This window comes from Equus caballus, unplaced genomic scaffold, assembly GCF_041296265.1.
Source record: "Equus caballus isolate H_3958 breed thoroughbred unplaced genomic scaffold, TB-T2T haplotype1-0000016, whole genome shotgun sequence".
Taxonomy (NCBI): Eukaryota; Metazoa; Chordata; class Mammalia; order Perissodactyla; family Equidae; genus Equus; species Equus caballus.
In genome coordinates, this window is record NW_027222391.1 from 10,863,595 (window position 1) to 10,887,291 (window position 23,697).

Here is a 23,697-nt window from a genome sequence, read left to right on the forward strand (position 1 = left end):
ATAATTACTGGTGGCTGCAGCATGTCAGGCAGGGAGCCAGCTGTTTTTGCATATGCTCTCTAAGTCAATTTAATTCTTTATAAAAACAATATGAGGTGAGTCTTACTATTCATCACTTACATATGCAGAAACTGAGGGTCAGGGAGGTGAAATGACCTGTCCGAAAGTCACTTAACTAGCAAATGATGGCTTTGTTTCAACTCCATCATCTGATCAGGCAGAGGTGAAAGAGAAGAATGCAATGTGTGCTTTTGGGTAGTGGGTACTGTTCGGTTTGGCAGGACTGTGGGATACATGCAAGGCGGAGGGGCCCTTGAGTGCTAAGGCAGAGAGTTGGAGTCTATCAGGTAGGCAGTGAGAGGAAGGTTTCTGCATCAGAGAGGGCACTGGTGGAGCCATGCCTCAGAAACATTGATCTGCTATTGTCCTCTACGATGAAGAGAAATGAGGCACGCTGGAGGCCTGGAGACCAGTTGGAGGAGCATTGTAAAAACTCTCATAGGCCTGAATGGGCATGGGTGTTGGCAACGGAAAAAGAAAAAAGTATTCTATCGAGTCTCCAGACACCCAGGGAATTGCTGAACGAAGTCTGAGTTCTCCCTATGTAGATAGCTCATACTTTTCATTATAGGTTTCTCAAGAACTTGCTCCCAGAAAAAACCTGGATGGAGAACAAAACAGGTAAGTGCCCAAGTGAGAAATCTACAAAGCTCCTCTCCCCAAAAATCACCTCTTCCCCATCAGTTGTGGGGCCTAACATTTCACCAACGGGGTTCCGTTCTTTCAAGAGTCTCTTATTTAAGTAGGACTATCTGTGGACAAGAGGGAGAAGCGACACTGGGAAGTGTCCTCATTAGCAGCATCCAGGCAAGTAACATAAATGTATGAGGGCACTCTGGGGGGGCACCGTGAAGAACAGGGCACATGCTCCATGTCAGGGGGGCCTCTCGGTTCTGGCTGAGGGGCCCAAAGTTGCAGGATCTACTATTTCAGCAGAAACCTCATAGCCAAATTTTTTGGGAAAGTCCTCAATTTTACAACATTGCAACCAGTTTCAACTTCTTAATATCACTGCGCTGGCCACATTCAGTTCTTAATTTGTTACCAGTTTGCCACCTCTAGGTTAAATGTTAGTACCATTTTATCAAAACCTTTCCATATTTGAAAGCACATCTTTAGTAAAAGTAGCTACAGAGCAAGTTCATTTGGATTGCCGAGAGCTGGGATAGAGAAGTCTGGGAGCCGGGCAGGGACTGTAGGGAGGCCCCTGGACCACGTGCTGGGCATCCTGGTGCCTTAGCTTTGAAAGGGAGATGGACGACAGCAGTGACAATATTTGCTGCAACCGGGCCCTCCTGGGCGACCACCCAGAGCTGGGTCTGGAGCCGAAGGAGGGATGGGCAAGCTGTGCTGCTCCCAGCTCCAGTTGGCCCCTTCCCATTAACATTACAGGAGTGCAGTTGCGTGGTGTTTGAAAAAGCATCCCTAGTTCCACGAAATGATTTACAGGACACCAGACTCTGCATTTCAGAGGTCTCCGGTGTACCATAAAAAATATATTCTAAAGGAATAATCTTTATCTGAGCTGAAGCTGCAGTGAAGGAAGCTCATGTCCAGCTGAGAGCAGCCGTGAGCTTCTGTTCACTCAGGGAAAAGTCTGTGTTCATGTTATTGGAGCAACATTTTTTTCTCTCTTTGGCACTAGGTATCTAGTTAATATTTAGACACTATATACATTTTCTTTCAACTGTTGTCCCCGTTATGTGATCAAACAAAACCGGAGATGCCAAGCACATCAGCCCTGTAGGTGAAAGCAGACCCTCCAGGCACCCAGCTGTAGCTAGCAGGGTAAACAGGACTCACTGGAGCCAGCCTCTGGGAAAGACTGGCGCCAGGTGCGTGCAGGGCCAGCCCCTGCCCCCAGGAAGCAGAGTTCGCTGGAGTGCCTCAGTTGATAGCTCTGCCTGTTCCTGCCATTCCAGCCTCGCGTTTCCTCTACCTCCCTGAACAAAAGGAAACAGGAAGCAAAGTGTAGTTTTGAATGTTCCAAAGCTTTCTGATGTTTACCATTCCCCCCAGGAGAGGGACTTGAGGGACAGAAATCTCTCTGCAAAGAAGATACTTTGTAATTCAATGAAGCGATGCACAGACACAGCAACACAACTTCTCTCTGCTTATAAGGTGTTTAGAGCGATGATAGTCTCAGTCTATTTTGGTCCAGGGAAATCCAGGGCGCATGTGCATCTGTGGTTCAGGGTGTCCAGGAGGAGACAGCCTCTCCTTTTGGAGCAGAAAGCACAGTCAACCAACCGGTGGCGGGACAGAGGCAGAAGCTCTAGGGCAAGGAAATTTGTGGGTTTGTGTCAAAGCTCCACCAATCAGGAGCTTCAAGTTAAGATGGGGAGGCTGGAAAGATGGAAGTTGGCATGGGAATCCTGGTATGGACAAGAAATTCCTCCTGGGTCAAAGGCAGGAGGATGTCCAGGAAGGGAGAAGGGCGGGTCACAGATGGACCGAGTTTGCCTGGAGTCCCATGAGAAAAGGGGAAGCGAGAGCTCACCGCCTTGTGGCCGCCAGCTACCTGTTGGGCGGCACTGGCGGCAGGCGTCGGGCTCTAAGTCTCTGAAAGTATCAGGAGAGGGAAGGAGAAACTGGCGTCCCAGGCTCCCAGGGGAGGGGAACCTCTCCAGCATGAATGTGGTGCGGGGCGGGGGAGGGGGGCACGATCTCCGCTTTGCCGGGTGCCCCAGGCCTAGCGCACGCCGCCTCTGTTCTACGTCCCCCTCTGCAGACGCGCTCGAGGCGCCCTCCCCCTTCCCTCGGCGGCGCGGACCGCGCGCCCGGGCCCCTCCGCCTCCCATCCACGCCTTTCTCTTCCCGCAGAAAGTTAGCAGCGGGGAGGGAACTCGGGGCTGCAACAGGGCGCGGCGGCGGCGGCAGAGACTGAAGCAGGAGCCGCGTCGGAGCCGGGGAAGCGGGGGCGCTGCAGACGGAGCAGGTGCAGCCGGCGGGTCCACGCGCCCCCCTTGGTCCCCTTGCCGGAGGCTGAGGCGGGTGGTGGGGGGCCACCCGGACTCCGTGGGAAGAGTGGGGAGGGGGATCATGCAGCCGGGCTCTTCCCCGGCGCAGCGCGACAGCGGCCAGGGCCGGGGTGCAGTGGCGTCACTTCATGCAGCCTGGGCGGCTGGGGGAGGGGGGGGGCCGGGTGGGGGCGCTGGCGGCGGCTGAAACCATGTCCGGGCTGCGTCGGGGGCTGCCGCCGCCGCTGCCGCAGCGAGCCCGGAGCCGCGATGACCCCGTGGCCCGCACCTCCTCCGCCTCTGCCTCCACTTCTCGCCGCGCCGCCGCCGCCTGGCGCGCAAGCTGCTTTTTCTCTGCGCCTTGTCCCTGTCTGTCACCTACCTGTGCTACAGCCTCCTGGGCGGCTCGGGCACCCTGCAGTTCCCCGTGGTGCTGCAGGAGCCGCCGGCACTGCCGCCGAGCCCGCCGCCACCCTCTCTACTGCCGCCCCCCATGCGCCTCGGCACCCCCTCACAGCCCTCCGCGCTGCCGCCGGACAACGCGAGCCGCGAGGAGCCTCCGCAGCCCTCCAAGCAGCCCCCTGCCCCCGGGGCCGACGGCTGGGGTCTGGCGAGCGGCAGCGGGTTCGCTAGGGACCCCTGGCTCCGGACCCCTGTGGCCCCTGGCGAGATGATCACGGCGCAGAGCGCGCTGCTGGAGAGGGAAGCGCAGAAGTCCAGCACCACCCACGAGGAGCTCGCAGGCCGGAGAGCGGTGAATGGGAGCAGCGAGAGGGGCGGCGCCCTCAGCACCCCCAACTATGGGGAGAAGAAGCTGCCACAGGCGCTCATCATCGGGGTCAAGAAAGGAGGCACCCGCGAGCTGCTGGAGGCGATCCGAGTCCACCCGGACGTGCGGGCCGTGGGCGTAGAGCCACGCTTCTTCGACAGGAACTACGAAAAGGGGCTGGAGTGGTACAGGTAGGACCCTGGGCTCGGCGCAGGCGATAGATGGGTGGGGAAGACCCAGAGGGAAAGCTGCGGCTTCCCACGCCCTTCGACATCCAGGCACCTCCCCGAGAGCCCTTCGCCCCACGAGGGCTGTGCGGACCCTGGCGGGGCTGCTCGGGGGAGCGCGGAGAGGACTGGAGGCTGGCCAGGGATCACTGTATTTCAGGGCTAGGGGAGCTGGTGTCACACTGCCCTGCCTGCCTCAGGCTCCTCACCCAGGGAGGTGCTTTCTGAAGCTGCCTAGCTCCAAGCCTGGAAATCCCCAGCCCAGGTGCCCACGGGGTGTTTCCCAGGCCAGTCTCTTGTGGGGGCTCAGCGCTGCTGCGTTGGGGACGCTAAGGCATGAAGCAGGATAGCTAGATTGACTGAAGGGCTTTGAGATCTCCTGGAATCTCTCAAAATCGCCCTCAAACGTATTTGCGTGTCTGGAATCCGACTTTAGTATTTTCAGGTTAGAGCAAAATGAACAGGGAACAGTTAAAAAGATGATGCTGGCGAGTTTTGGCTTGCTAGAAAAGACTGAGGATGTTCCCCATCTCCAGCAACCCTGGGTTGCTTTGGCATCAGGAGCATCGAGGTCTGCAGGACAGTCGGTGCCCTAAGAGTTTTTACATCCTGCACCCCTGCCCTTTCTAACCGTCGCCTCCTTGGCAACAGATTAGAGCTTCTGTCTTGTGAGGTGTTCATCTCCCTTGTCTTCCACCGTCTCCCAGCGGTGAGGGAAAGGAGAGGAGAGTAGAAAGTTAAGTGCAGGTAAAATAAATTAGTAATCCGGCTTTCTTGCCCGCCATTACATTTAAAAAACACTGGAGCAGATTCCCAAAAGGCAAACCTCCTTTGCTCCCCCCCCCCCCTTTTTATCTCTTTCTGAAAAACATCTGGATGGCTGGTCCCATCTCTGTTGCGTCTCAGTAATTAATTGGAATTGTCAGACAAACACAGGCTTTGTCAGCTAAAGTGGTATTATCATCTTCACAAGGCCAATAGGTAAAATAAGGATTGTTTCCTGACAAGTTGCCTTGCTGTTGAAGAGATGTGCTTTCTAAGTTTAAATTACAGCCTGTGAAAGTTTTAGAAATAACCTAACTTCAGAAATATATAGCAAATGTGTATTATATAATAATATATATTACTATAGGTATGTATTATATAATATCTATTATATATGAATATATAATATGTATTGATTGATTTCTTCCGCTTTAGAAAATACCCCTTATGCTTTCAAAGCTTGAGAAATGTACACTTAGGCATAAACATTCCAGCAGGTTATATGGAAACAGCAAATGTGTCTGTTAATGTCTTGTCTGTTTCAACCGAGAGAACTAATTGCAACATTTTAGGAGGCTTCAAACAGCCGTTTCCTATCAAAACAGAAACCAGTCAATGCCTGCTTGAACTGGAAAATCAGTTTTATAACATTGCAAGTCATGGCTTCGAGTTTGCGATTATAATTAAAAAGGTGTCAGGATGATTAATGCAGCAACAGCAAACCAGAGAAAGAAGGGGATGTTTGGGAAGGTTTCGGTTGTTTAATTGTTGGTTGTAGGAATGTTCTGATTTCTGCTGTGGGGCAGCTTCAGCCCTATGAGGGTCACTGTGGTCTTTTCCAGTTCTAATTTTAAAGCTGTGTATCTTGTGAGAAGTGTCAGATGCCCTTTGGGGGAGAGGAAGGCCTGAGGATCAGACCTTTCCAACATGTGTTGTGTTGCTTTGTGGCAGCTGGAAATAGAGATGGGGTGTTTGATTCAGGTGACTTAAAATAACGTTGATGACGTGTGCGTGGTGGAGTGCTTGTCAGGAAGTCCCATCGTAGGGTCTGGAGAATTTTCTGAATGAAAGGATAGAAGATGCCAGATTTTCTCATGTTGTTTTTACACTGTGGCTTGGAAAGGAAGGTATGAACTGGCCTCGCTGTCGTGACATGGCTACTGAAGATGTCATTCCAGCTCGGTGGTACTCTCAGCCATCACTTGTGGTATTTGGGCCTTGTGGTATTGGGTGTCAGTATTTGGTAGCCACCTGTAGAACTGTTCCACTGGAGAGGTGTGGACAGAACTGGATCCTCTTGATCCTCACTTCAGAGGACCATGCGGTGTCTCTGTGTCCTTGATCTGCTATGCCAGTGACTTGCCTGTGGGAGACCCTTATGTTCAGTGGTGCCGATTGGAAGTGCGGGAGGAGAATCTGTCTAACATAGAGGTAATCATTAGCCACCCAAACCTGGCTGTTGAGAAGACTCCCAGAAACCCCTTGGACCTGCAGGAGCCGAGTGGGCTGGCACTGGCCTTGGACCGCTCTCCAGCCTTATGAGGGACAGCAGTGCTTTGAGGACATTTGTGGGATTTTTCCTTGCTGCACCTCTTCAGGCTCCTCTCTCTCCCATGTAGGAAGAGGGGATGACAACCTCACTCTATTGTAGGAAAGGAAACAGTGGCATTGATTCAAACCAGTAACAGAAACCCTTCCTCTTGGTTCCCTGATGCAACTGCGTCTTTTCAGTGGTGGCATCGCTACTTAAATGGTTATACCACGTATTCTGCCTGAAATCTTACTCTACTGTTTAACTGGTTAGAGATCCACAGGTTAATTAAAGGCTTTGATTTCCCCCATATATTTATTTTGTTTTTGTTTTTCTTTTCAGTGTGTTTCCCAATAGCCTACTAATTCTGCTAGTGTTTCTGTTCTGGTTGTGTTTTCAGCAAGAGGGAGAGCGAGAAGAAATTGGGGCTGCTCTCGGCACAGCTGGCTTGGGGTTTCCTCATATCCAACTAGGCAGCCCTAGCAGTTTTATTTCTGGTGTCCCTCAGGCTGTATCTAAATCTGGGTTTTGCTTTCTTCTGTGCTGTTGATCTAACGTGAGTCAAAGACACATCTGAGATGAGGACACGTGCATTGGATTTTCAGGGCAGTATGGACTGATGGATTAGGATGTGTGTGTTAAAGCTATGGAGAAGCAAGCCTCACTTGGTGGATGGACAGAGGCCAGTGATTAATAAGTGGGAGTAGATTAAACCCTCCACTCCTTCCTCTGTCCACCCCCCAAATAAAAGGGTAAAGCCAGAACACACCTTTCAGTATGAGCCGATACACTCTGGCTGGGCAGAGGCCTTGAACTCTCCTAAGGGATGGGACCTTGTGGCAGGCCAACTGGCTGCCACGGCAGAACTCATCAAAGTGAGAGAGACGACTCGAGCTGTGGCCTCCCTCGTGGTTTACAGACTGAACAGTAACCGTGACCACTTTGCTCTGGGAGCCACTCAGCTCCAGGGTGCTGAGAAGGGACCCTCCACGGTTTCCAGTTGTCTGCAGTGGTAGCAGTTAATAGGCAGGTCCCATTGGCTGGGGGAAAATAACTCAGGAAAACAGCTTCAGTCATGCTCATGCCACACAGAGGAAAGTGGTCAGCACCATTATTCGCATGTGGTATTTGGAGAGAATGAAAGAGGACAATGGAAAGGCGCTGGCATTGATTGAATGCCTGTGATTGTGGTGGTTGGTGCTTCACAGACATGTTATCACATCGGGGTGTCATGATGAGGCTGTGAGTTAAACAGCAATATTCCTGGTTTACACTCCAGGTGGCTCCCGGAGGGTGAACCACTGGCTGAAGGTTGCTCAGCTGGTCAGTGGTTGAGTTGACCACATCTGTCCAATTTCAGAGTGCTGGTTTCTTTCCCTGTGCCACGCTGCCACTCAGAAAGTACTGGAATGTCTTTTCCTTCTTTCATTCAACAAACACTTAATAACGTTTACCATGTGCCCAGTACTGTTTTAGGTACTTGGGATAAAGTGGAGAACAAGACAGAGGGAGGACCTGTTCTTGTGGAAATGGCATCTTTTAGTAGGGTGGTAGGGGAGACAGCAAACAAACGAGTCGTTCTTTTAACCTTTTTAATGTGGCTGTAGAAAACTTAAAATGACACTTGTGACTCCCATTGCATTTCCAGTGGGCAGGGCTCCTGTAGAGCAGTGCTTTTTAAACTTGAAATGCACATGGATCACCTGGGGTGTTGTTAACATGCAGATTCTGATTCAGCAGGTCTGGGGAGGGGCCTCAGACTCTGCATTTCTAACTTCCCAGTTGATGCTGATGCTGCTGATCCCTGAACCTCACTTTGAGAAGCAGGAGTTTAGAGAGTAATTGGGGTGTATGTGTGTGCATGCACAGATATTATTTTAAGTCAAATGGTTAGGGGAAACCTCTCTGGGGAGGGGATGTAAATGAAGTGAAAGAGTAAGAATCTTCCATGTGGATATGTAGGTGGAGAGGTTTCCAATAGAGGGAACAGCAGGCACAAAGGCCCTGAGGTGGAAACAGGCCTTATGGCCTTACAGAGTGTTCTTTCATTATTTCAAAAGCAAGGTGTTTGTAGCTGGATAAAATTGGGTTTTGCAACTTACTAGTTAGATGATCTTGGTTGGATAACTGATTTAACATCACTCGTTTTCAGTTTGTTTATCTGAGAATAATGCCTGCCTTGCAGGATTGTTGAGAGGAACAAATGAAATAATAAAAGTGAATGTATTTTCTAAGCAAAAAGTGAGTATCCTAGACCAAAAATCCAAATGGACTCAACTACTGGGTTTTTCCATTTCTCAAATCCTTTTGGTCTCATATGCCTTACCTTCTGTCACAGCTGTCTTAATACTGAGAGAAGAGTCTGTTATTGGGGGTGTTTTTAGGAAAAGTCTAATAATGATTGGCTTTGCAGTCTACATCTGCTTAACCTCTTAAACCAAGGGTCACCAACTCACATGCCTTCTGGGCCCACAGCGATTGTATAAATGAGTGAAACAGACCAGGTGGGGAGAAACTGGGATGCACAAGCTCTGTCTAAAGGGACAGCTACTCTTTTCCACGTGCAAATGTGGCATCAGGGTTATCAGATCTTCCAGTTGGTAAGAGAAACTGGAAATCCAGTTTTTGATGTGAAATTATCTGGTGTTTAATGCTGGCAACAGATGGAAATTTCTTCCGAGCGCAGTGTGGGCCAGCACTGCAGACAAACAAAACCCACCTGTGGGCTCGGTACAGCCAGCCGGCTACCAGTCTGTGGCTCTGGCTTAAACTCATTTTGGAAAGTAACTGGCACACCCGTACCCTTTGTGGTTGTCAGAATTGTGGCTTCTGTGTGCTGTTTTAGGTTAGAGTTTTCCCCCTTTGCAGATGTTGCAAGAGCATGGGGCAAATACCTCCCAGATACATTGCAACAACAGCAAAAGGAGCTGGGTAGAAAGAGGAACATCGAGGCAGAAAAAGACAATTCCCCAATAAATTTCCCATTTGTTCCCAATGAACATTTTCCAGAAGTTGAGAAAATTTTCAGCTTTTCACTCATTAACGAGGCAGTCCCCTATTTGATCCATATTGATAAACTGTACTTATGTAATAGGGTCTGGTCAGGTGGATTGAGTAAGACCTGAGAGTTAGAAAAATTGAGTTCTGGCTTTGCCTTGCCCCATCCTAGTTCTGTTGGGCGTTGGGTTACTTATATTAAATTGTTTCTTTCTCTCCTTTTCTTTTCTTTTCATCTTTTTTTTTAAATCCCTGTTTCTTTTCTGATGAGGTTATATTGTCTCTGTAGGGCCCATTCGCCCACTAAAATACTTTGGTTCTGGAGCAGACGTCGGTGTTAGACCCTTCAGAGGAAGCAGGAGAGCACTGTAGGAGCAACATTATTTGGAGCCAGTTTTTGTATCTCTGAGTCAGAATCCACTGCATCCTCCTTGTGTGACCTTAGACAAGTTACTTAATATCACCAAGCCTCCATTTTTTTGTCTGCAGAATGGGCTCAATGTTACTTACTTGTAAGTGATTATGTGAGGGTGAAATGAAGTGGCCCTTAAAAAGTGCCCCCACGCAGAGTGTATGACATGATAAATTTCTTCTTCTCCTTCTCTCCTCTCTCTCTTTCCTAATTTTCCTTTTCCTTTGCATTTCTCCTTCATTTTCCTTCAATTCCTTCCTTTTATCTTGCCTATCAGTACAGAAGGCCCTACAGAGAAAGCTGTAATGCATTTTTCATTAGCAAATCATCTTTCATTTCAAGATTATGTCTGAATGAGGGATCTCAAACCCTGAAGCAGATCTTAAGTAGCTCTCCAGAGAATAATCCAAACCGATTCCAGAATTGGGTCTACTGTGACATGAGCCGAAGGAGGAGAAGAGTCTGATTTCCTGGGGTACCTGCAGCCAGCCTTCTCCACTAAGGGGACGGGGGATGGAAGGGGGCAGGCTCTCGGGGCTTTCCTTCTCATATTTTCTTGAGCCCACTGTAGGAAGGAGGCCGCTTGCAGTGGAGAGAGACTGAGGCATTTAGAATGCTGAGGGCATGCTTTGCCTTCCATTTTTCTGCAGAGCTGAAGGCACTGGAGAAGGCAGGACTGTTCTGGCAGACCCCGCCAAACTCCCTACGTTGCTATTTGGCCACTTTCCCTGGAGTTCTCCAGCCATCATAACATGACTTAATTATTTTAACTTTTGTAAATCATACCAGGCATTTTTAGTTTTAAATTGAGTCAGGAGAGGGGCCTTGAGACTTTAGGTGAATGAGAGATTGCCAGGGTTGTACGTTAGAAAGTTTTAAAGGTTTTGGGTTTGCATAATGGATGCTATTTCTGAAACTGATTGAACCAACGATCTTTCAAGTAATCTCTTGATTCCATTGGTCTCTGCGGTTTGACAAGCTCCTCTGTAACTGTCTTGGGAATTTCAGTCTGAAATTATAATTCACTAAGGGAGCTTTTCAGCCCATCTTGCCATTCATTAAAAGCAAGCGGTTGATTTTTTTTTTTTCTTAACACTCACTAGTTAGGGTTGCCTACCTTTACTTTTTTATTTTTTCAATCTTTATTTAAGAATGTGTAAAGCATATTTACAGGGAAACAAAGCAGCACATCAATTAGGCAATACTTTTTTGGTTGTGAATGATAGAAATTGAGCTTAAATTATTATAAACAAAAAAAAGATGCTTTATTGGCTTATGTAATTAGGAAGTCTGTGGGGTAAGTGGCTTCAGGAAAAGCTGAATCCAGGGGCTTGAGTGATTTGACAAGGTCTCTGTCTCTTTCCATTCTTTGCCGGGTTTGTCTCTACCTTGCCTCATTCTCAGATAGATTATCTCACTACATTTTAGGCAAGATGGTAAGCAGCAACCCGAGACAAACATTATATGTTTATTTAATTCTTTTGGAAGTAATACATTTTTTTTAAATTGAGAGGTTTATGCTTTCCCCCAAATTACAGAATTGTTAAACCCCATTACGGAAGTCTCTAGTGTATTGTTTTCCTCTGCATTGTGTTGAATTGTAAATGCTATTGCAAATTCCAGAAATATAAAATTTTCTAAATTTTATAGTCTCTTTTCTTGGTCTCTTGAAAATTTTCAGCTAGCTCTATTCACGTAAAAATACCCTCAACCAAAAGCAGTAGTAAACCATAGAGAAGAAAATAACTTCTCCATTAAAACACAGACGGCTCCAACACAAAGGCCCATATGAAATGACCACACATTCAAGCAAAGCTGAGTTCCCGAAGGCCAAGAAGATTCCGTGATGGATTGCCTCCAAAGGAGAAGCGTAGACCCATATTTTCATGAGTACAGTTTTGCTGATCTAAAGATGTCTGGGCACACTGAACAAAGTACTTTACTTATAAATGTAAGTTCACATTTGTGATGTCTGATCACTGAGATAACTAATAATGAGGCTACATGAAACTTAGGGTAGATAAGTGATTTTGAAAAAACTTTTCTTAAGAGCTTCTGCAAGAAATTCCTGGAGATGCCTGTGGTCCAGGTTGGGTCATGTGCTCATTCCTAAAGCTGTCGTTGTGTAGTACCCTGATCGGGCCTGGCTGATGTAGCCACCCCTTTGGCCTGGAGTGGTGGGGGGAGTAAGCAACCAGGGCTAGTCCCACTGAGACCATAGGGAATAGTTTCCCCATGAAGATGAGGTGTTCAAGGGTTCTGTTGCTAGAAGTGGGGACCAGTCTAGCCACATGTTTATTAAACCTATAAAGATCTACTTGGGACAGGTGTATGATCTCTCTGAGTATTTTAACCCAGAAAGAGGGACAAAGGGTTAATATTGGGAGGTTCCATGCACTTGTTATTTTAGTTATTCATTCATTTATTTATTCATTAACCACGTATTGACTGTCAACTTTGTGCTGGGGCAGACATGAATCAGTCATGGCCGGTGACCTGAAAGAGCCTGCAGAGTGGAGAAACGGACAAGTGAATGGTTACCTCACAAAGTAATAAAAGTCCTGACACAGTGGGGTTTATTCCAGGAATGGAAGGATGGTTCAATCTTAGGAAATCTAATAATTTGGCTTATTCTTAGTACGGGTAAATGAGAAAAATTCTATGATTTATTTGATGGATGCTAAAAGGCATGTGATTAAATTAGCATCTATCTCTAATTTTTAGAACACCTCCTAATAAAATGGGATCTTCCCCAAAGCCAGCATCATCTTTAATGGTGTAATACTAGAAACATTGCCATTAAATCCAGAGCAAGACTAGAATGCCCATTATCATCACTATTATTTACCATTGCTCAGTAATTAATAGATGATGCAGTTAGATACAAAAAAGAATAAGAAAGGGGGAGGTAGAATTATCAGCATTTGCCAGTAATTTCATTTCTTTTGGAAAATCTAAGATAACCAATCCCCCCATGAATCTATTAGAAACAATAATAGGGTTCATTAAGGGCATTGATGAGGAAATTACTATGCAAAATCTGTAGTTTTCCTATATGCCTACCCGAACCATTTTGGAAATATAATGAGAGAAAATATTCTATTTATAGAACCAGCCAACCAAACAGAATAACTTGAAATATATTTAGCAAAAGTTGCAAGGGACTTGTAAGAACCAAATTTTAGTACTTTATGGAGGGGCATCAAAGAAAGAGGAGTAAATGGAAAGTGACCTCTTTCTCTTGGCTAGCATGTCTTTTTTCCATCCCTCCCCCCTCCTCCCTCCCTCCCTCTCATCTTGTCCCTGGCTCTTCCCTTCTCCCTCCCCCCTCCCTCCCTCCCTCCCTCCCTCTCATCCTGTCCCTGGCTCTTCCCTCCTCCCTCCCCCCTCCCTCCCTCCCTCCCTCTCATCTTGTCCCTGGCTCTTCCCTCCCCCCTCCCTCCCTCTCATCTTGTCCCTGGCTCTTCCCTCCCCCCTCCCCCCTCCCTCCCTCCCTCTCATCTTGTCCCTGGCTCTTCCCTCCTCCCTCCCCCCTCCCTCCCTCCCTCCCTCTCATCTTGTCCCTGGCTCTTCCCTCCCCCCTCCCTCCCTCTCATCTTGTCCCTGGCTCTTCCCTCCCCCCTCCCCCCTCCCTCCCTCCCTCTCATCTTGTCCCTGGCTCTTCCCTTCTCCCTCCCCCCTCCCCCCCCTCCCTCCCTCTCATCTTGTCCCTGGCTCTTCCCTCCCCCCTCCCTCCCTCTCATCTTGTCCCTGGCTCTTCCCTCCCCCCTCCCTCCCTCCCTCCCTCCCTCCCTCTCATCTTGTCCCTGGCTCTTCCCTCCCCCCTCCCTCCCTCCCTCCCTCCCTCCCATCCTGTCCCTGGCTCTTCCCTCCCCCCTCCCCCCTCCCTCCCTCCCTCTCATCTTGTCCCTGGCTCTTCCCTTCTCCCTCCCCCCTCCCCCTCCCTCCCTCCCTCTCATCTTGTCCCTGGCTCTTCCCTTCTCCCTCCCTCCTCCCTCCCTCCCTCCCATCTTGTCCCTGGCTCTTCCCTTCTCCCTCCCCCCTCCCTCCCTCCCTCCCTCCCTCCCTCTCATCCTCTCCCTGGCTCTTCCCTCCTCCCTCCCTCCCTCTCATCTTGTCCCTGGCTCTTTCCTCCTCCCTCCCTCCCTCCCTCCCTCTCATCCTGTCCCTGGCTCTTCCCTTCTCCCTCCCCCCTCCCTCCCTCCGTCCCTCTCATCTTGTCCCTGGCTCTTCCCTCCTCCCTCCCCCCTCCCTCCTCCTTTGATTAGAGTTCTTTGCTGCTAAGTTGAGGGTGTGTTTGAGAGTGGTCTGAAAGTATTGGTTATATGAACGTGGCGAAAATGTTGTACTTCATTTATAGAATTCCCTTACTTTCCACATTACGGAGAAGATGGTAAGACAGCTGTTACTGTTTAGATTCATAAACAGTGCGGTGGGTGCTGATTGTTTTCTATCCCAAATTCAGGGGTGGTAGGACTGTGCCAAGATGTGGATTAATAGTTGAATTGGTGTAAATCAGTAAATTTACATGCACTCCTGTTGCTGCAAAGCAAAAGTCCAGTCAGGGACAAGTGATGGTTATTCTCAATGGGACAGGGAGATGACGGTGTGGATGGGAAAGAATAATGGTGGTGGTGGTGGTGACAGCATGGTGATAGACACACATTGTATTCCTGTGTGTGCACCAGGCTCTGCTCCAAGCAGTGGAGTCATTCAGTCTTCAGAGGACCTGGCGAGATAGGCGCTGTGATTTTACAGGCGAGGGAGCTGAGGCACAGAGAGGTCAAGTAACTTGCTCGAAATGTGGAGTTGAGATTCAGACCCAGGTGTTTGGTCACAAACATGCAGCATTTCCTTTTATTTGTTTCAAATCTCTTTCCCACTGGAGGTGGTGTCTTCCAGCATCACGGGAGTGAATAATCACTGCTGGCGTTCCCTGCTAGGAGCTTGTGATTTTCCGCATGCAGATGGACTGCTTGCCTACCAGATGGGCTAATTGAGGCGGTCTGGACCCAGCAGCAAACTGTGGCACTGGCTTCCATTCTGGGACCAGGCTCATTCCCACTGTTCCCTTCTCCTGAAATACTCGGTCCCAGATCCTTAAACTACCCTAGGCTCCTTATCTGTCCTTCAGGTGTCGGCTCAAATTTCAGCTCCTGGAAAATACCTCTCCCAGTTACCTAATTTAAAGACCCTTTTCCACGTCTGAGCTTGTGACGCTGTTTTATTTTCTTCAGAGCATTTACTGCTTTCCAAAATCATGCTACTTAGTTACTTCTTCCTCACCAGAAGGCAGATTACATGAGAGTGGGGGTCTTGTCCATCTCGTTCCTTGCCGGCGCCCAGAACAGTGCTTAGCACCCAGCAGGCACTCAGTCATGGTAGTTTATTAATCACTAATTCTGAATCAATGAATTATTGAATGGAAGGAGGGCCTGTTGTGTGCTAACTTTTCTTGCAAAACTCCAGGCTTCTGAAAAGAAATGACACTAACGTTTCTTGGGAACTCTGGCTAAGAATTGTTGTCAGCTCTTTCACGTCCTATTTTTGCAAGACTATTTTGGGTACAAGAAAGAGAAACCCACTCAAACAAACCATGTGGGCTCAGCAGTCTCCCACAAGCTGCCTACCGCACAGGACATCACCTCCTTTATTCCTCACTGCAGCCTCGTGAAGTCGAGACTTTCTTATCCCAGTGTTACACAGAAAGTGAATGTGACCTGGAAGGGCGGGCAGGAGTCCCAGCGTCACACAGCAGGCTGGCACAAGCCAGGTGTCTTCACTGTAACACGTGGCTTTTGGTTCCTGGCCTTTGTTGCTGATGCTGCCGAAGTTTTAGAAGAGTTCAATTACTCCCGATAGACCGTTATGCTCTAAGAGTGGATTATGTTTCTCTAAATGCGTTATCGAAATTACATAGTTGGCATTTAACAATCAAAACATTACGCTGAGGCCCGTGTTTGATATGTCACTCACTGTAGGTACAGGGGCACCCTTCCTGGTGCCTCCTGGCTGAGCCTTCTGCAGGGGGCTGGAGGGTTGGGTGTCGCTGGAGCTGAGGAAGTATTTGAGCCTAACTGCCTGAGCGCCTCTGTCACAGGGCAGTTGGACTGTTTGGAGCCATGTTGTGTTTTGAAAGAAAAAGCTGAACCTGAAATCAGAATTAAGGCTTTGAGTCTGAGTTCTGTGTCTACCTTGCCTTGTGCACATAGATAAGTGTTCAGCCTTTGAGCTTTTGTTTTCTTATCTCTCAAATGGGAGTACCAGCCTCTAATAATTCTATGGTGCTTTTGCAAGGATAGAATGATGATGCTGTGCTGGGATCTGCTTTGTCTGCGTCTGTTAGTTGTTATTAATCCATGCACGTTTTCGTGAATTCCCCCAGGTAACTGGTTTTCTGGAATATTGCCCTCCAGGGAGTACCTGAAATACAGGATGAGCATTCTTATCATAAAGTTAGATTAAGAAGTTTAATTTACAGAAACTATTACACACTATGGATATCAAACATCGTTAGGGCAGACTGCATAAAGATCCCGGAATTCTGGAGAACCTCTGTCTGCATCACTCTTTCACCCAGCTCAGGACCACTGATGCGTCATTCTTTTGTACTGAAAACGTACAGAGCGGTGGGGTACACTTGCTTCTTAGGATTGCGCTGCGGCTCCCGAACTTGGGGAGTGACCAGGAGATTCTTCCATTTTACTCTCAAATGACCTATCATTTCATTTTTCTCTGCACCCTGTCTCTTTTCCAGGTTGGCATATTAACTTCTTACCTTCTGGCTGCCTGACTAACCTACTTTCTCACCTATAGAAGGCAGAATAATGCCCCCCCCCCGTAACCACGTCCTAATTTCCGGAAACTGTGAATATGCTAGATTATGTGGCAAAGGGGAATTAAGGTTGCACATGGAATTATGATTTCTAGACAGCTAACCTTGAGATGGGAGATAATCCTGGATTATCTGGATGGGCCCAGTGTGATCCCAGGGGTCCTTTTAAGTGGAAGAGGGAGGCACGGAGCGAGAGTCAGAGGGATGGCAGCATGAGAGGGGCTTAACCTGCTGTTGCTGGCTTCGAAGATAGAGGAAGGGGTCATGAGCCAAGGAATTCAGGAAGCTTCTAGAAGCTAGGGAACAGGGAAGGAAATCCATCCTTGCTTAGAGCCTCCAGAGGAACGCAGCGTGTGGACACTTTGATTTTAGCCCGTGGAGACCCGTGTCAGGGTTCTGGCGTCCAGAACAGTTAAGCCATCGGTGAATGGTCATTTGTTACAGCAGCAGTACGCTCTACTCAGATAGCTCGAGCGGTCTCCATCTCATTCCATTTCTTCCCTTTGCTTCGTCTCCCTTTCTGGAAAATACCCCCTCTGGGGCTGTTTAGTTCTCTCGCCAAACAGCAAAAAAGATGTACCCATCCAATATTTGCAGATGGTAACTGTACGAGTTAGGGTGAAAACAAAGAGACCCCAACACAGTGGCTTCCGTAAGACAGACGATGATTTTTCTACTACGCAACGAAAGTTGATATTCACAGTTTGTAGCAGTCAGGGCTGCGTGGCGACCAGCCACTCTGAGAGACCCAAGCTGACCACAGTGAGTGCAGGCGTGTGTGTTTGAACAGCAGCCGTGCATGAGCACTCCAGCCAGTCTTGCGGGGGCAGCTGTGCTCCAGGAGACCGTTCAGAGACCCACGTTCTGTTCTTCCCATCTGGTTGCTCTGCCGTCCAGAGCCCCCCAGGGAACTTGTTAGAAAAGCAGAATCTCAGATCCCATCCCAGACTTTCTGAAGCAGAATTTATGTTTTAAGACAATACTTGGGTAATTATTATGCACGAAGTTTGAGAAAAATGGCCTAACGGCAAGGTGGTTCCACTTCGGCATCAGTGACACTTGGGGCCAGGAAAGTCTTTGTTGCGGGGGGCTGTCCTGTGCATTGTAAGATGTTTAGCAGCCTCTCTGGCCTCTACCCTGCCAGACACTAGTAGTTAGGCCCTCCCCCAGTTTTAGTAACCAAAAATGTCTCCAGACGTTACCAAATGTCCCCTGGGGTCCAAAACTCCCTCTGATCGAGAACCCCTGCCTTAGAGAGTTTTCTCTGCTGCGTGATGGGAGCTGGGACTGCACCCTGTCTGCATTGCAGCCACCGTGAAGCAGCGAGGGCAGAAGGCCGGGAGCGGATTCCTCTTCAGCAGGTGAGGCAGTAGTGACGCTCATAACTTCCGCTCTCCTTCTGCTGGGGAGACTTCGTTGCATGGCCACCTCCAGCTGCAGAGGACTCTGGGGAACTTACTGAGTGTCTGTGTGCCCAGGAAGGAGGAGAGAACGAGTCTGGGGACAGTCAGCTGTCTGCTACAGTAACTCACGCAAGGATGTGGTCATACTGTATTTCATTATTCTCTTCTATCCGAAGTCAATCCAATTGGCAGGGTGAAATAAATTGACGAGGTATTTTTTTAATTATTTTTTGCAGTTGGAACACAGAACTATTTTAGGAGGTCACAGGATATTTTAGGAGCACACATAAAATTTACCCAAAGCTCTGATAGTGTGTATTTTGATATCAAGAGTTTGGTATCTTCTAAACTTCAGTCGTGAGTATTATTCCTGCAAGTTTCTTTATTTTTTCTTTTTCCATATAGATGTATTTGCCTATATTGATTTTTTATGTGAAAAATACTTTTCTTCAATCATTGTAAAGACTATATCATACTATAAGTGTGTTGTTGTGGTGGAGATAGACGTGCATGTCCATACATGTCTATGTATATGTGTGTGTCGGTAGCTATCAGTAGATATCTCTTTCTCTGTGTATCTATTTATTTGGCACCACCTGCCTTGGTACCCCCTCATCCCTCGCCCAGGCTGCTGCAGCCGACTTCTGTTCTTGTTCCGCTGACTTTCTTGCCCTCTGTAATCTGCTCTCCACACAGTGGCTGGGGGAAGTGATCCTTTTAGAACATAAAGCAGGCCACATCACTCTCCTAATTTAAATTTTCCAATGGCTTGTTGTCAACCTAGAGAAAACTTCTAAGTCCTGGCCATGATCTACAAGGCCCTACAGGATCTGACCCTGCCAACCTCTTCAGCCACATTCACTTGTCATCTTCTCTGTGCTCCTCTCCTTGAGCCGCATTAGCTTCCTTGCTGTATCTGAGAAGCCAAACATGGCCCTGCCTCAGGACCTTTGCACTTGTTGCCCGCTCTGCCTTTAATGCTTTTTCCTTAGATAATTTCTTGGCTTGCATCCCTCCTTCATTCGAGCCTCTGCTGGGCTGTCCCTCCCTCCTCAATATGGCTTTTTCTTGTACTGTCTGGACTCCCCTTGTACATTCTTGGTGCTAAGAAAGAGCTCCACTCATTGGAAAATGCTGGTAAACACAATATTGCCATTAATATTTGCCTACGTTCCCCAGTTACACTACCCCAACCCAACGTTCTGGTGTCTTAATTTCTTGGTTCTTAATCCCCCCATTCTTGACGGAAGATCTTGCTTTGATCTGGGGGCACAAAATGACCTCGATGTTGCTGTGGTCAATTGAAAAGATGCTTAGGTAACTCTTAGCCGTTCCTGTTATTTAAGTAGACTGCCTCTAGGGGGTGGTGATGCGATACAGGCTGAGTCCGGAGTGAGGCGTTTTCCTGAGATGTGGGATGTGCGTGGCTCCTTGCTCCTTCCAAGCTAGGTTAACCCTCCACATTTGCCCCTGAAAATAAGACGCTTTAGGAAAGGCTCACTTTCAGTAAATAATAAACAAACACCAAAAGCAATGTTTAAAGCAAACTCAAGTATAGTTGAGTATCTTTTGTTCTCTACCCACTTTCTAGCTAGTTTTTCATTTGTGTTCAGATACAGAGAGAATATTCCTGTTACTGTCTGAATATGGACAATGAACATACCACGTTACCATAAATATATGTTAAGACATTTAATATTAGAAATTATTATTATAACATATATGCCCAATATTAAATAGGTAAACTACCCACTTAGATTCTGAGAATAGCATGACAGGTTCAACCAACAAACCGCATGACCTCACCCAGAACCGCTGATTTCCTTATTTAGCGTGAAACAGAGAGTTTGTTCTGTCCGTACCGACTGGTTCTCATTCACTTATGAATTGCTGGGTTGAAAGTCTAGTGTTTTGGTTTACCTTCAACTCTTGGCCTTGATGCTCCTAGATTTTCTTGGCTTTGTGTCTCTTTTCAGTCCCTTTACCTCTCATCCTCCAGGAGGAAGAAATTGCCCCAAGTCATGGTATGTTAGAGCACTTTTAAAGAAAATCTTTCCCAGTGTTTTGAAACTTAGCTTTAGCTGCAGAAATCTATTGGGTAGGATTCTTCTGGTTATAACACACGGAAATTCCAGGTGAAATCTGAAATAAGCATGAATCAAAAAAGAATTTAGGGGTCGGCCTGGTGGCGTGGTGGTTAAGCTGGCGTGCTCCACTTCTGTGGCCTGGGGTTTGTAGGTTCGGATCCTAGGCGCGGACCTACACACTGGTCATCAAGCCACGCTGTGGCCGTGTCTGCATACAAAAAATAGAGGAAGATTCCATAGATGTTAGCTCAGGGACAGTCTTCCTCCAGTAAAAAGAGGGAGATTGGCAACAGATGTTAGCTCAAGGCCAATCTTCCTCACCAAAGAAAAGAAAAAGAAAAAGAATTTAATGGCTTATGTATCTGAGAAGTCCTGGGAAGGGGTGGCCTCATTAGGGCTTAAACAGTGTCACTGGATCTCCCACTTCTGGATTCTGCTGCCTCTGAGGTGGTTGGCTGCTTTCTTAAAACCTGTCCCCTTGTGGTCATAAGCGGGTGCCAGCCCAATTTTCTTGCCCCAAATGGAGTAGGAAAAGTGTACCATCTTTGTCCCAGAAGTCTCTGCTAACGCCTCAGGGTAGCTCATTGCTTCCTTAGGGGTCACGTGCACATCCAGCAAGCAGTTCTTGGTGCCAGAGGGGGTGTGGGGTTTGAGGCACTGCCTCCCTGGAGCAGAGGTGGGAGTCAGTTCCCCTGCGGGCACAGAGGATGAAATGCGGGCATTTTCCCAAAGCAAAGCCAGCAGACGGTCATCAAAGAAGGGAAATGCACGCTGGTGCCAAAACAACAGATGTCTGTTTTGAGACTCTACTGTTCAAACGTCATCTTTCACCGAAGTACCAATGAATAAAACAGACATCCCGAGAGTTATGCTGGCTTGCGTGGAGATGGGGGACCCGGATCCTCTTCTGTGGCTCTCCTGAGGTGGGCACAAGTAGAATGGCTCCAGATCTCCCTCTGCCAGCTCACTGCTTGGAGACTCTGCATCTCTTCTTTAACACAGAAAGAAAGGAAGGAAAGAAAGGGGAGAGAGAGAGAGGGAAAGCAAGAAAGGAAACTTGTCTAGTCTCTGTGCCTAAGAGCTGTTCAATTCTGAGAAAAATATCTAAAGAACCTGCCCCTCAGAAATCACTAATTATTTACTTAGAATATTTTCTATTTCCATCACTTCCTTAGCAACCCCTAGCAGCTGCCTGGGAAAATGTAAAGGGATTGTACATTTTACAAGAGAATTCCTCAAATAGCAAGTGAAATGGTTTCGTACGTTCATTTTCCTGCCCAGATTCACTTCAAGTGGAGAGGGAGAAATGATTTGGTGTTTCATCAGTCTTAATACAACAACTAGATTGCCCGGAATTTCTAGAACATTCTGCTTCTGTGTCATTTTCCTCCTTTCATTTGTGGTAAGGCCTACGATATAGATTTAAGTGTGATTCAGTCTTTTATGCTTTTGTAAGAGTTTTTATAGAAATCCACATTTTGGGAGAAAAAAATTCCTTTATTAAATCTAGTGTCTTGATGTTTTGTTTAAAAATAGGTTGTATTTAAAAATACTTCGTGTACTTTTTGGGTTTCTCATTAGCACACAATGACGTTGTCTTCCTCTGTGTGTGCGTTTGTGTGTGTGCGTGTGTATTGTGTTAAAGGTGTCTCTTGAAGGTGCTCTCTCTAGGGAAGCCTTGGGAACTCGTGGACCTTGGGCTTGTGAAGCCCCAGGGTCAGTTGTCAGGTCCAGGTCACTTTCCGGTATGGTTCTTGAACTTTCTATGGCTCCAGCCTTCCCTGACAGGATCCCCCTGGTCCCGCCCCTGTCCTGGCTGTGGAGGAGGAGTCTGGCTCTTTCCTCATTCCCCTGAGAAGAAGACCACAGACCTTTCCCTTTAAGGGTTTGCCGGGTGGAGGTGAAGGAGCTGGAGGAACGAGGAGGAGTAACACAATACCACTTATTGCTGGTCCTCCAGTCTCTGTTGGGCCCATGTATTTGAACGCTGGTTTTCAGAAAGAGAGTGCTCATCCAGATTTCTTGTGACTGATTTGATGAGTCTGAAGACTTCCTCAAAATTCTCTTTTATTTCAGGAAAAGGCAAAATTTAAAAACCAGTAGATTATGCAGGAAGTTAATTTTTGTGATTTTCACTTTCCAGTAATTGTGCTTTTGCATGTTAGGCATTCTTAGGAAGAGTAGCTAACTTCCTTTGAGTGCTTATGTGACTAAAAGAAAACCCCGATGCGTCCCTGCCCCTCCTTTGTCTGAGCTAATCCTCAGGGCAAGCCCTGTTGAGTAAGAGGTGCTGTATATTATGTGGAAACTGAGGCACAGAGTGGGGAAGAATGATACCCAAAGGTTCACAGGTCATTAGTGACGGGACCTAGATTCGAAGATAAGCATTTAGGGTGTTCTGTTAGCCACAGTGCTGTGCTCTTCTCTGAGAGAGGAGATACTCAGGTGTAGGTCCATCCACAGTCACCCAGAGTCCAGCTGTCTCTTGTGCCTGTCTGCAGACAGAGCTGGGATTCTCTGGAAAGCACTTCTGCAGCCGAATTCTAGATGTCTGCATCTTAGAGGATAGCTCCCGTTGCTGCCTTTCGAGGCTGTTTGGGAAGGAAACCCACATCTTCGAAGGCTGTGAAAGACTGTTGCTAATGTCTGCCTACTGCCGTTTGGGGTAAAGGTCTCAGCACTTCGGATCACTTCAGAGACAGATACTGATTTTCCAAGCCCTGCTGTGAGCCCGCAGCTTCTGAGACCCAGTGACTCAGCCTCCCCTCTCTGCATGGGGCAGCCAAGGCATGAGAATTGCCCTGGGCTGTGTATTTTTTAAAAATAAGGGGATCAGAAAAATCCCTTCAACCTAGGCTATTTGAAGGCAGTGTGAGGGATGGAAGGCAACCCTTCTCCATCGTCTTGCTTAGGGATGCTTCTGACCCTCTGCCTCGGTTGTGCCGTGTCTGTGCAGAGAGGGGCTGCTCGCAGACACAGTGGTTTATTCAGTGACATCACGGCCACCCTTTTGTTCCTAGCGAAGAATTTTTTTTGCCCCCTGAGGTTAACAATTACCTTTGGAAAAGTGTTTTCGTGAACAGAACTTTGGCTAAAATTGTAGTGATAACATTACTGCCTCGTTGCAAAGCTCTGACACCAGCACTCCTGCTGCAGAGTTACCTGGCATGGAGTAGAGGAGCATAACAAGCATGCTCATCATGCCCGCCAGGAACTTTTATATGCGTTATCTCCCCAAAAACAGTCCTCGTGACCACCCCATGAGAGAGAGGATGCTTTTTTAAAGTAGTTTAATTTGTTTCTCTTCTATTGTGTTAAAAAAAAAACCATGCTATAAAATGTACCGTCTTAAGCATTTTGAAGTTCAGTAAAATATATTCACATTGTTGTGAAATAGATCTCCAGAACTTTTTCATCTTCTAGATGTGAAACTCTACACCCATTAAATTTTATTTTACTCAATAAATCATAAACATGTTTCCATAATAACAGGAGCGAGACTGTTCTTATCCCCATTTTACACAGGAGGAAACTGAGGTAGGGAAAGTTAAGTCACTTGCCCCGGGTCACCCTGATCCTAACACGAGTTGGTCTGGATGCCAGTCTCACTATCAAGTCCTGCATTTTGGTCCTGGTCGGGTCCTAGTCTTC

At 47.6% G+C, this 23,697-nt stretch overlaps 1 protein-coding gene across 43 annotated transcripts in view; it reads left to right on the plus strand.

Moving 5' to 3' along the window:
* LOC138922834 (olfactory receptor 2AE1-like) overlaps positions 1-23,697 on the plus strand; it is a 142,510-nt gene that overhangs the window by 47,515 nt on the left and 71,298 nt on the right. For 8 of the 43 annotated variants that reach the window (XM_070259237.1, XM_070259236.1, XM_070259235.1 and 5 more), the window contains 2 exons: positions 632-681; positions 2,884-3,980. The exons of 34 other annotated variants lie outside the window; for them this stretch is intronic. In XM_070259237.1, the coding sequence (XP_070115338.1) occupies positions 3,514-3,980 (467 nt within the window). In that variant the 5' untranslated portion in view covers positions 632-681; positions 2,884-3,513. Of the gene's footprint in view, positions 1-631; positions 2,161-2,883; positions 3,981-23,697 lie in introns of those variants that run through there. One more of the 43 variants, XR_011435967.1, reaches the window with a different exon arrangement.